General features: G+C 38.1%; 1 protein-coding gene across 4 annotated transcripts in view; it reads left to right on the plus strand.

Annotated features, from left to right (window-relative positions):
* The window catches only part of bur (GMP synthase burgundy), a 64,553-nt gene that overhangs the window by 30,034 nt on the left and 20,756 nt on the right, over positions 1–13,763 (plus strand). For all 4 annotated transcript variants that reach the window (XM_083132182.1, XM_083132183.1, XM_083132181.1 and 1 more), the window contains exons 5-7: positions 2,490–2,643; positions 3,832–3,975; positions 10,303–10,468. In XM_083132182.1, coding sequence (XP_082988308.1) covers positions 2,490–2,643; positions 3,832–3,975; positions 10,303–10,468 — 464 coding nt within the window. The remainder of the gene's footprint in view (positions 1–2,489; positions 2,644–3,831; positions 3,976–10,302; positions 10,469–13,763) is intronic.

Raw genomic sequence — 13,763 nt, forward strand, 5'->3', positions numbered from 1 at the left:
GTACCTTTTATTGTACATTTTCTATAAATATAGATTTTCTGCATACATTACTATAGTGCTAGACATCATGCAAACCAGTAAATCCAGGTCGCCATGTCGACTAAAAATTTCAGCTTGGCAACTGTGATCACTTGCTGTAATATTGGCATTTTTTAAGTTTCAATGTACGAAACTTTGAAGATTTTAAGTTCAAATTGCAATACAGCATAAGCTAGCAAGTGATTTTTTTTGTCAATGTTGTGAACATTCCATAGAATCGGTAACAATTTCTTACTCTTCGTCCCCACTTCCCGCTTTCTCACATGATTTAGCGATGTTTTGAATACGGCGATTCTCAGCTTCTTATAGATGTATTGATTTGCTTTATTTTACTTCGCTTTTTGTGCCACTTTTGGCTAATTTGCGAAGATGGTAATGAATGATGATATGAAGAATGTGTTGAACAAACACTCAGAAACATCGAAGCCCAGTCCAGGATTCGAAACCGGGACCCCTAGCGTCGTAGCGCGATGTGCTAACCACTCCGCCACAGGGGCTGGCTCAGCTTCTTATAGTATCCACAATTGCTAGTAAGTGGTTTCCTGGCACCTGATTTTCAGAGCTGGTGCCTTGCTCTGAAGAAGATTTGTCGAGCACTGTGCATACCACATTGATGAAGATTAGGAGTGTAAATTTTTATTTTGTGTAATAAGTAGGGAAAGTATTTTAAGGTGCAAAATTATGGTCGGTAAAGGGGAAAGAAAGGTTCTGAAAATGTTTTCGATAAGGTCCAACACAGGTGCTGATAAAATGCCTTCATTCAGGTCTAAATTAGTTACATTAGCATTCTTTTTTCATTACTGTATCAAGTAACATAATTAGTAATAATTAGATAAAGTAATCAGTATTTAGGAAGTAAACATGGCAAACAACTTGTTACACTGGATTATGCTCAACATTTCTGTGTTTTCGAATGTAAGTCGCTGACGCTTTGAGCTCAGGAGATCCTTAAGCCACGTCCACATAAGCGTAACAGAACACCATTCCGTAACCACGTAGCGTATTATGCGTTTGTATCTGGACGGTTTTGTGTATCTTGCACATTCAACCTGAGCCTGCAATAATTATGTTACGCATCGGGGTTATCTCCGTTCCATGGCTTGTCGGTTTTTCCACGTCGCATCAAAGGGCTCAGCACGTTCAAGTTGCAGCAAGTCTGGACGTGCATAGAACAGAGACGCGTAACTCATTCCGTGACAGTCGAAGAGAAACATGGAGTGGACCCAAGAACGTACTCTAAATTTTATTGAGTTATACACAGAGAAAGAGATCTTATGGAATGCCAAACATCCCAGGCATTTCAACAAAATTTTAAGCCATGATGCGTGGGAGGAACTGGCATCCGAATTAAACACAACAGCCGATTAGTGCCGCAAGAAAATGACTGTTTTACTGTCTGCACTTCCATATTTAGTTCTACGTTTGTATAATTGTGTTTCCCACCAACGTCTGTTTTCCTTTCTGTTTCAATGTGTAATGCAGGTAAACATACGCTGCAGCAACTTCCATGTTCGTACACACTCAACTGCTGGAACGTGGGAATGTTGCAGTTATGGACTCCGGTGCGGATTGCAAAACTTTCATGCCGTAACATCATCGCTTGCATTGCCCAGTATCAACCTTGATATGCTACGTGGTTACGGAACGATGTTCTGTTACGCTTATGTGGACGTGGCTTTATATGTAGAAAACTACATTATCTTGGGAACTATTGGTCCTGCAATGATTATATTGTACCATTTTATAGCTTTCGTTCGACTACAAAATGAGACTTTATGATTTTCTGTAGCTGCTAAGGAAGAGTGAAAAATCTTTTTTTTTTCCCTGTGCAATTGTTTAACAAAACATGAAAGAAAAGGAAGGAAAAAGGCACTGAAGCATCAAAGAGGGGGTAAAGGTAATAAATGTGCTAATCTCACGAAAAAGTGTAACATACTGTGTTCATTTTACTTGATTTCATGTACTAAAATACACATCTCAAATGATCGGTATGAAAACAGCTATATTTTTGGAAAGGTGTTGCACGTCAAAATCCGTTCCGTACTAATAAGTATAGTTTTCAAATCAAATTTTGGTTTTTATTCACCATTTAACGCAATCCAAAGATGTGCTGAGTTTTGTGCACTCCTGTTCACATAAAGTGGCACATTTCATAATTGAATAGATGGAAGTATGTGGCACCTGAACAGGAGCGTATCAAAATTTGTTATCTTTTATTCGCCATAAATGTGTGTTCCCAGATACTAACTCATTCATAGGGTGGCAGAATGGTATGTATCCATATTTTTTCCTGCAGAATCTTTTTTTATTGTAACCAATTTGATCCTTCAACCAGAGTTTTTATCTTAATTTGGTAAGTATTGATTGTACTTCATTGTTGCTAGTATTGTTTAGTAAAACTAGAATCTTTTTATTTGGTTTTACTTGAGCTGTATGCTTCTGTTTTCCAGGGGGCTTGACAAGGATCAACTAGTTCTGCTTACACACGGAGACAGTATAGAAAAAGTTGCTGATAACTTTCGCATAATAGCCAAATCAAGTGCTGTGGTTGCTGGCATAGCCAATGATAAATTACGACTATATGGGGTACAATTCCATCCTGAGGTAGGGCTACTTAATTCTTTTGCTTTTTGTGTAGACTGAATAGTAGATTTACACTTTAGTTAGAAAAAATATTTGTGAACTTAAAAATCTAATTACATTTTTATGCAATTTCTTTGTTAACAGAATTTTGTTCATTAGTTCCTCTTTTCAGTTTGAAATTAGAGCAAAATGTAGTCACATTTTCCAACACTTCATTTTTCTTCTAGGTCGTAGAATTGAGATCCCCACTGTATGTGCTAAATTTTAATCACCACCTATTTTATGTGAGTTGCAACTTTTCGTCTAGTTTTGTCTGTTGTTACTGGAGAATATCCATTTACAGCGGTGCCTCACACAAGGAAAGTTGCACAACAAACTTGCGCATGGGTTGGAAAGTGTCGTGCATTACGAACTGCATGCAGGCGAGCTTCATTACCTTACACCAGCAGGTGCACGGGTGCTGTAATTTATATACAAGCAGCAACGTCTCTATAATTCATGTAAAAACAATTGTTATAAATGCACTAAAAGAAAGATCGACCAAAGCATAAAAATCTTTATGTACTGTATTTTCTATAAATTGTGGTTAATGTGGACTAGGAATGACCACAAAATTGAGATAATGGATATCCAAATTTTCAATGATCCGATATCCGTTTTTGATGCTACGGATAATCCAAATATCCTGATAATTTGAGTATGTGAATAATGTGAATATCCAGGTAGTACGGACAATTTGGATATTCACATAATACAGATTTGATGAAGGATTAGTACAAAATCCATACAGTGAAATACAAACATGACAAATAAAAGAATATCTGAATGCCCGTGAAATTGATAAATGATAAAACTGTCCAGATAATGCACACATATGAATATGTGGACCTTTTGGATAATCCAGATGATTTGGATAATTTTGATAGAAAAGTATCCAATATCCGGATAAAACTTTATCTGGATTTGGCCATCCCCATTTTGGATACAGCTCAGGAATGGATTAAAATTATTCCTAAAGTAACCTATGGGAAGCAGCATCCTGCAAAACTTAACACCTCCTGTAGTGGATTGATTACATGTTCGTTACGTGAGGCACCACTGCAGTGTGATTTCATATTGAGATATATTTAATATCAGTGTAAGCATTTTTAAATTGATGGTGTAGGTTGCCTTTGTGTCAATAATTAACATGAGTTATTTTATTTTTAGGTTGATCTCACTCTAAATGGTAAAGTAATGATGAGAAGTTTCCTCTTTGACATAGCTGGCCTTACGGGCAATTACACAATGAATGGACGAGAGATGCAGTGTATACAATATGTAAAGGAAAGTGTAGGGAACAACAAAGTGTTGGTAAGTTTCAGAGGTGAAAGAAATGAATAAGATGACAAGTCATCAGTCATTTGTTTAATGTGTGTCTTCGAACAAAATGTAGGACTTAGCTGATATCAGTTTGCAATAATAACAATACCTATGCTGATACTGCCAGCCTCCATGGCAAAGTGGTTAGCACAGCATGCCACGTTGCCAGGAATCCTGGGTTTGAATCCCAGCCTGGGCATGGGTGTTACCGTATTTATGTGTGTATAATGTGCACCCTGGTTTTTGATGGGGAAAAGTGACAAACAATTATATCTCGTACACAATGCGCAGTACAATCCAGGTTCAAGAAATTTCTCTCTTAGTTGTAGGTCATAAAGCTGTTGCTATTCCTATCAAGAGTAAATGACATCAGACATATTCAATGAGTCACCTGTTGCTATGTGGAGCAAGAGGAGAATATTCTCTTGTGTAAACAACAAGTCAACAACCCACACTAATCCCCCCCCCTCTCCCTCCACTGCATCTAGCATCCCAAATCTTTCACTCTTTAACCTTTTGAGTTCCAAGGCCATTTTCACATGTAACACCCTTGGTCCCGAGCCGATTTTGAGCAAAATGCAGTTTCAATTAAATGAGTGTAGATTTGAGGATAATTGCCCTAAAGTGTAAATCACCAACCCTGAGACCTTCTGTAAACAAACAGTCTCACCGATTCGATGTATCACTCCACGTCAGCTGATTCATGACCGCAATCATCTGCTCTTACACTCATAGTTCGCCGCACCTATTCTTTTTATATAAGAGCCTCTGAATGTGAGAACCGCTCTCAAAACATCAGACGAATATGCAGCCGCATACATTGTTACTCTCCCGGTCATTCTCTCTTTCATAACCCTTAAAACTGCAGACACTGACACACCACTGCACTGGTATACCAACTTAACCACTTCATTTACTGGTTTCTCAGGATACCACTGACAGAACGTTACATAAATATTGAGTAGAATCTGTTTCTCACCCCTTTTCAAAGGCTGTCCTTGCTGGTGTTTTGAAAACAAGCTCGGAGAACACTGAGACTTTCCCGCACACATAGAACTCTGCATGTTATTTTTCTAAGGATAAGTCAGGCAATATTACTAAGTTGCACTACTTCCTTGCTGTTCACATGATTATTTTTAGAAAATAACCAATGTTATAAAATATCATTATGTACACAAATCTCTAAGCTCATTGAAAGTTACAATGCATATTACTACAAAATGTTCACACTTATTTTGCCTTGCCATGTTAACTTTTTGTCTTGTTTTGATCATCATCATCAATATATTTATTGGACTTACAGCAATGCGTATGGCTGTTTATGCCCATTATATATTTTATTTACATAAGATACAATTTACATAAAATCTACAAACAAATTTCAAATACACTCCTATCTATATCATCCTTAGAAATATACATTACCATGTTATATCATTTTGTCTAAAAAAATGCAAGTAAAATATATTCAATTCACATGCAAGAGAGAAGTCAAATTTATGGGAAATGATTACTGGTGCAAAGAGTTAACCATAAAGGTGAAGCAATAAGTAAAAAAAGAAAGAGCATTGGGTTTAAAGTGAGACGTCATTTGCGGCAGCGTATCCCATACTACAAATTGGCCATTGTTTTACCTTATGTAATGAATCCTGTAACAACGCTGGATTTTCGTGTGGATTATTTTACTTCTATGAGTTTGCAATGCTTTCTGCATGCAGGTGGTTTTGTTTACAGAAGGTCTCAGGGTTTGTGATTTGAACTTTAGAGAGATGAGTGATATACCGTTGTACGCGGAATGAACCAGAGATTCAGACTATATGAAATTTATGCAAATTTGGCGTATATGTGGTGGGGGGGGAGTGGGCTAACTCTCAAAATTCCAAAATTTCGGAAAAAAGAAATTGGTTCCCCCACCCTCCCCCCAAGGAAAATGTACATGACAGTGTCGACATGCACATGGAAATGATCGCTGACATGTAAGGAACACAAAAATATTTGCATTATTGTCATATGACCAATGTAACGTGAGTTGTACCCCCAAAAGGAATGGTCGGCACGCCACTGATTCAAGCTTCAAAATGCAGTGGTACCTTAAAATGACTTTAGCTCAGAGACTATTTGCCCTGGAGATATGAACGATATACCGTTGTACGCAGAATGAATCACAGATTCAGGCGATATATAATTTATGCACATTCGGCATACGTATGGAGAGGCAAAGGGGGGAAATCCCCTGAAAAATACTTTTTCAAAAAATGGGGTGTCAAAATGCAAAATTTATGCAAATTCGGCGTATATATGGAAGGGGGAAGGGAGGAAACCCCCCAAAAATAATTTTAACAAAATATAGAAAGAAGAGTACAAATAAGAAGTTTTCTTTGTATTTACCTTTTCTGCTCCAGCTCCCAGGCTTGGTCTGGAGCCATGATGCCTTACTTCTGGTGGTACTCCATAAAACATGGCTCCAGACACAGGGGCACCTTGCAGGTAACGCAGCGGCATCTACTTCGCCGTGAAGTTCGTGGCCCGCACAGCACACATCTTCATTGTTCCTGTGTCATGGTAGGGAAGTGACGGAAGCCACTAACCTCATAGTGCATGTTGGTGGATGGAGACGAACTTGATGATGGACCAAGTTGTGCTGCACCTTGGGGGAGCTGGGGTTCGAGTGCCTCGCCCACCACTTGTCCCCAAAAGACTTATAGCTAGGGGCATGCATATTTCGTTTTTGACGAAAAAACGAAATTTGAAAAAACACATTGTAGTGTTAATTTTTCATGTTTTTGAAAGGTGTGAGATGCATTTTGTGACCATGTTTTGTCACGAAATAATGCAAAATGAACTGCAAAAAGCGAAATTAACTCTTAAACACGAAATTTAGGGTTTATTCAACGACACGACACCTTCCGAGGTCTGAATTATCCTGAGAGTTATGCAATTCCCGGAAAATTGATTAATTCTGCTGTTAATATCGGAGAAGCAAAAATGGACTCCTTTACACAGAAATAAACTTAATACTCTGATAACTACATAAATGTGCTATTAGAAGTGAAATATTAATTCTGTGGAATAAGTGTAGTTTTTAAATAAAATTTAGGATTATATTCACAATTTTAAAACCAAAATGTTTTTTTATATACCACTTTTCATTCAATTTTTCACAGCTATAACACCGATATTTTATTTTATTTACCGCTTTTGAACCCGAAATTGACTCAGTTTTTATACCGAAATTTTGCTTTTTTATTTACCAAAAATATGTGCCTCTACTTATAGCCAACTTCTCACGGAACTCACAGTGCCTCACGTTCTGATGAAATGTCTTGAAGAGCAGGTAGGCGTTGAGGATATTTGAGTAGGTGGAAGAAAAGCTTGACATTCCACTTCATGGTCTTTCGTTGGACACCGTAGGAATTAGTCATGCGGTCGGCCTTGTCAACGTAACCCATGTGGCTATTGTATTTGCATACAATAGCCGGCTTGAGTACGTTGCCATGGTCATCCAAGAAATTTCCCTCAGCTGGTGACTGATGGTTGTTCGTCAACAGGTACACCTCTCTCTTGTCTTTCCAACATATCACAGTCAAGTCATTCTTCACCCGAACACGTAGGTCACCTCTCTTCAGCTTCAAGTCAGTCTGAAAAGTTGGGTGCGAGGCCTTTTCGTGGGGGATTGACGGTCCCGCAGCAATAGATACTTCTTTTTGCGAGATCATCAAATAGCTCTGGAGAAGAGAAGTAGTTGTCCATAAATAATTTATGGCCAACTCCCTTCACCTTCTTCGTCAACGCTACCACTAAACCATGCATCGCTGATGTCGTTGCAGTCGCTGTGTTCTTGTCCATGCCCAGATATACGGTCATGTGATAGGTGTATCCCAAAGAATCACAGAGTTTGTAGATCTTGATCCCAAACCTCTTGTGTTTCTTTGGAATATACTGTTTGAAGATGACTTTCCCTTTGTACAAGACCATAGCTTCATCAACTGCTAAATGCTCTGTAGGATAGTAGCAATTAGAGCTAAGCTCATTGATATTGTCAAAGACAAACCTCATCTTCCACAGCATGTCATAATCGGGATCTTGGGGAAAGGGGTCTTCATGTTGTCCTCAAAGTGTAGGAATCTGAGCAAGTGATAAAAGCGGTTACGTGAAATCTGTTGTGAAGGTGGGGTTTTCTGGACCAGTATTCTCGCCAACGTAATCTGCGGTCATGTCCCATCAGTATTGTCAAACCAAAGAAAGTCTTCATTTCGTCAATGGTCACATCACGTTCGGGCTTTTTCGTTGGGTGCTTTGTGATATGTTGGTGGTAGTAACTGTTGGTCTCAGTCACCAGATGCTGTAAGATTTCTTCGGAGAAAGTTGAGGAAAAAAAGTCCAAGGAAGAGGATGCATCGTCAATGTGTTGAACCTTCAGTCCAGTCTGTCCTAGGAAAGGTTGTGGGTTGGGAGCAGTTCTACCAGTTCGGGAAGGGGGTTGCCAGTCGGATGGAGCAGGAGGAGGGGAAGGGGAATGTCTTTGTGACATATCATCAGAATCAGATTCTGATGATATATCAGAGGGAATGTCAAGCTCTTCTTCATCCCACTCGGATTCTGTATCATTATCATCCAGCTCATCTCGGATTTCATCAGAACGGAGATCACGGGTGGCAGCCATGGTCGACTATAAGCCTTTTGGGGACACAGCAGGCACAAACGACACTAGCACACTTTTCACACCACAAGAAAAACACGTAGATGACAAAAAAGGCCTTGGAAGTCTGTCACTTCACTCAATAAATATCCTCGCACTTGGGCACAAAACGACACACACCTACCCACAACTTTCACGGACGAAAAGCTAGAACATAGTGAAAAATGAGCGCAGATTCTTGCAGCTGGTTGAAATTCTATTTTTAGACAATGCAGGGTAACCTGTGTTGCAACTTGTGGAACACGTGTGCTCAAAAACAAAGGTTTCCTTCAGCATGCCTCAAAATTCCATTCTCACAACGCAGATTCAACAACCAGTCTTCCCCCTCCCCCTGCTTGCGCCCGCACGGAAAACTTTCATTTTGACATCGGATACTGATAAACAAGCTTCCTTCGAGTGCAGTTACCAGGCGGGAGTGAAAAGCATTGCTTTAGAACAACAAAGCCGGTCTTCCTTTGTCGGCAAAAAATTTCCCTTGAAAAGAGACACAAAAAAGAAGTCCTTTTTCCTGCCTTTTCCCCTCCATTTTCATGATGAAAGAAAAGTACAAGATACATTTCTGTTAAATACATGTGTTAGGAACAATATATATATAAAAAAAAAATCGAAATTCTAGCCAAAAATAGAAAAGTTATAATGTAAAAACTACGACCTTTGAGATGCTTGGGACCGGGGGGTTTACATTTGGGTATCTCGACTGAGACCCTTGGGACCCAAAAGGTTAACCACCCTATTTATTCTGTAATAGTAGAAAGTGAGATCAAAATTACCTTATGGATTTGCAGTGCTCAAAAAGTTATTTTCTATTATTTCTCATTCAGTAAATACCACTGATACATATCCCATGTGACGGGAGGTGAATTCCCGAATTCCACTGCTTTTCTTGGTGTTCCAGAACATTACATTATAAAGTAAAAAATTACTTCCACCCATTCCTCCAATGTTGATGTCCTCCCACTGCTTTTACCTTACAGGGACATCACATTTCTTTGAATTTCCTTACCCAATCGTATATGAATTGCCTGCCCAGGAGGCGCTTTTTTAAATTTGGTCCTGAACTTGCAACGCACTGTGGTAGCAGATCGTTGGATATGCAGGTTAGATCCCCAGTGGAGGCACATTAGGGTTCGGATCCACTTCAACTGTAGGGTCAGTCCCAATTAGCCTATATGTGCATGAAGTGTACTTAAAACAAACTTGGACCTACCCCCTCCCAATTTGTCTTCATGGTACGATCCATTGCTTAGGGGATAGATTTACAGACTTTCAAAACCCCTTAGCACAAAAGGCCTTCTCCGTTAGGTTAGCAGCCATTTTGAGGTACTACGGTGGCAGGCAGTCACTGAAATAAAACTTTTTTGAGTAAACTGTTTCATACATGCATAGCATATTAGCACATTTCAACAACAACACAAGTTACAATCATTTCAAAGTGTCAATTTTTTTAAAATCACCCTGTACTTTGAACAACTTTGAATTGTTATTATTTTCAACATTGGTGAGAATCAGTGAGAGTATTGGCATCAGTATATGTGTCAGCTCAGTTTATACATATTCTCTGTCAATAGTTTATATGATACCTACCACTGTTTAATTCCTTATTCTTTGTTTATTTCCAGTTGTTAATCAGTGGGGGTGTGGATTCAACAGTATGTGCAGCTCTTTTACACAAAGCTTTAAGAGAAGACCAAGTAATAGCTGTTCATATTGATAATGGTTTTATGAGGAAAAGTGAAAGTCAAAAAGTGGAGCAGTCTCTTGAAAAGTTGGGCCTTAGGATAAAAGGTAACATCGCTAATAACTGCTGAAAGTGTTTGTGAAAATTTGTTTTCTTGATTAGGTAGGTATTAGTATTCCTGACATTTGCCACCTCAGTGGACAAGAGCATTCAGATGTCTACTCACGATCTTGCTATAGAAGACTCCGGATAAGTGTCCTGGTCATTGTCCCCACATCAATTTCATCTAATTTTCCTTCATCTTCATTGCAATTTATCCATAAGTGGCAGAAATACAAGTCCAGTCCTGATTAGCCTATCTGTGCATTAAGTGGTCCTAAAACAAAACTCAAACTCAAATTATGTGCAAACATCATTTTGAAATAGTGTGTCCTCGATGAGTAGACATGTTTTCTCGGTAAATGCAAAATTTAATGTAATAATACGCAATAGTGTTTATTTGTATCAAGTTCCATAAGAATGCAATCCCGAGGGGAATGAATAATCTTGGAATTTTTGGACCAGGGACTCAAATTCTGGGTTTCTGATCTTTGATGTTGAAAAACCATTTGTCACCACCTCTTGCCTTCCCTTTGAAACATTCCATGTGGCTAAAAAATATGTGTCGAAAGTGGTTATATATAGGGAGCCATAAAACGTAAAGAAAGAGAGAGAAAAAAAAGCGTGTTCTGCAGAGGGTTGACACTCTTTGCATTACTAAATGTGCAATAATATTCTTGTTACAAATATATCAGTATATCTCCTTCCTTTTTTTATTGCAATTACAAACAAATCATGTAAACAATAACTGGCAACATCCAGTTCTTAGGAATTGGTTTAGACTATTTAAAGTGTGCATAGTGGGCATGTAATCCTGTATTAGCAAGGTTAATACCACTTTAGTAGTAATAATTTAAGTTTTGGTGAGGGAAAAGAGTCAAGTAAAATGTGTGTTGTTGAAGAATGTAACATCGAAAAGAGAAATATCCACTAAGCATGGATAAATATAGAAGGGAAATATGTTTGGAATGTGTAATGCAAATTTGTGCAAACCTGGGATTTCAGGTTAACAGAAAGGAAGCGGGATATCAGAATTACATTTGGTTTTTTTTTCCTTGTGTTTGAGTTTGAGTTTATTGAGCAATTTTCACACCGAAAGTACTCCTGTGGGGCATTGGTGCATGTACATTACAAAATACATCATGTTGACATCGCACATAATATATATATATCTACATCAATTTGGCAGAATTTTTTTTTATAATAATATAACATAATATAATAGTAAACCAATGTCAAATTATTTCTTGAAGTGAACTAGTGCTGTAAAAATACATACTATATAGTATATACAATCTAAATTTATTTTATAAAGTTATTTAATTCCTGAAATTCTTGAACTGAATATAATGTGTATTCCAATAACAATTTTTTCACTTTACTTTTAAAGATCATGGTTCTTTCAAAATTTTTGTAACGTTTTTGGTAACATATTGTATAACTGGATGTCTGAGTAAAAAGGTCCTGTTTGGTATGCAGTTAGCCGCACTTTGGGAATGTGGAAGTTATCTTTTTGTCTGGTATTGTAATTGTGAGTGTCTTATGTTCTTTGGATAGTTCAATTTTGATTTGTGTATGAAAGTAAGTGTTTCAAGTATGTACAAACTTGGAAGTGTTAATATACGGAATTTTTTAAAAAGAGGTTTACATGTATCAGTTTTGTGTGCATTTGCCAAAATACGCAATGCTCTTTTTTGAATTTTAAAAACCTCTGCGATTGAGCAGAGTTCCCCCAAAATTGGATACCATACCTCAAAATACTTTCGAAGTTTGAGAAATAGATATTTAGCATACACACTGTATTGAAACTATTTTTTAAAGTTCTTAATTGGTAACATACGGTGTTTAGCCTCTTGCATAAATGATCTATCTGAACTTTCCAGTTCAGACACTCGTCTATAAATATTCCAAGAAATTTTGTATTGTTAGTAGCAGTTATAACGGCATGCCCTACTGTGAAAATATCTTGCTTAATAGAAGAGTTTTTGGCTCTAGATACACCAAATTTTATTATATTAGTTTTTTCGTTGTTCATAGAAAGTTTGTTTGCTGAAAACCAGCTTTGTAGTTCAGTAAGAGCTTCTTCCGTTTTTGAATTAAAGTTACATTGTTAACAGAATCTACTAAAGCCGTAGTATCATCAGTGTCATGTGAAGTATTGCAGAAATAGCTTGCTGGAGGATAGTGACATGCACAAGATTTTGGAAGGGGCCAGGTTAAGTGAACTTTTTTAGTAGTGCGTCCTCATTTTGCCATCTTTTTCTACCATTGATGTTCTTTTCTTATTAATTAGGGGTCAGGGGGGAGGGTGGGATATGACTCCCACCAACCAACTCCCTTGGGCATGCCACTGCTGGAGGACATTTAAATGAAGAGTCCATGGAACTGAATGAATGAATTAAAAGTATTGGGTTCATGTGCACTTAAGGCCATTTTGCACCCTTCTATGTATACGGGGAAATATCACCTTATCTAAAATTAAAATAAGGGGTGTAAAAAGCCCTTTCCCTTAGGAAAAATTAAAAGTGCAAGGTTGTGGAAAGACTTGCACAAAACAAGCACAACACATTAAGAAGGCAGAATGTATAAAAAGCTTCCTCGCAGACTGTGGAAGAAACCAACTCTTCGCAAAGATCTAAAAACATTTGATAAGACACTGTTTCATCACCCAACAGGGATGACAATCAGTGTTCGGCATATTCTTATTGAATGTGCTGACTTTGCTATCCTCAGACACACTTTTAATCTTCCCAGCTGTTTGTCATCCCTGTTGGGTGATGAAACAGTGTCTTAAAGCAACGTTACAAACACGACACATTGGAGGGTCCAACCCTTGCCGGAAGTGGTGCTGTGTTGATGACCGTGTCTGATATGTAGTCTCGTGAGAATAATTTCTTCTCAATGAGAGGGACTGGATGAGGAACGCCATGACCTGCATCGCACTCGGTCTGCCAAGTGTCAAGAAGGCAACAACGAAATACATTCTGTAGGTCGCTAGCTGGCAGCAGGTGGACGAGAACGTCGCCATCTGCTGATGCAGACTTGACGGCAGCATCGGCTGCTTCGTTCCACTTAATGCTCATGGGTTAATCCATATGAAGTCATACAACATGGTTGCTTGACCATTTTTAAAAAAGTTTATTTTTTGTGTTGTGTGAGCCTCTTATGTTAACAGTTCAGAACCACTGTTATTTTATTTTTACTCTCACCGATTTCAAGATGGCAGGCATTCTTTTATCATGGCTCACATAATTTTCTCCATTTGTAAGCATCAGCAGCAACTTTTTTATCTCAGCTCTGGTA

Source organism: Lepisma saccharinum, chromosome 12, assembly GCF_977018435.1.
Source record: "Lepisma saccharinum chromosome 12, izLepSacc3.1, whole genome shotgun sequence".
Classification (NCBI taxonomy): Eukaryota; Metazoa; Arthropoda; class Insecta; order Zygentoma; family Lepismatidae; genus Lepisma; species Lepisma saccharinum.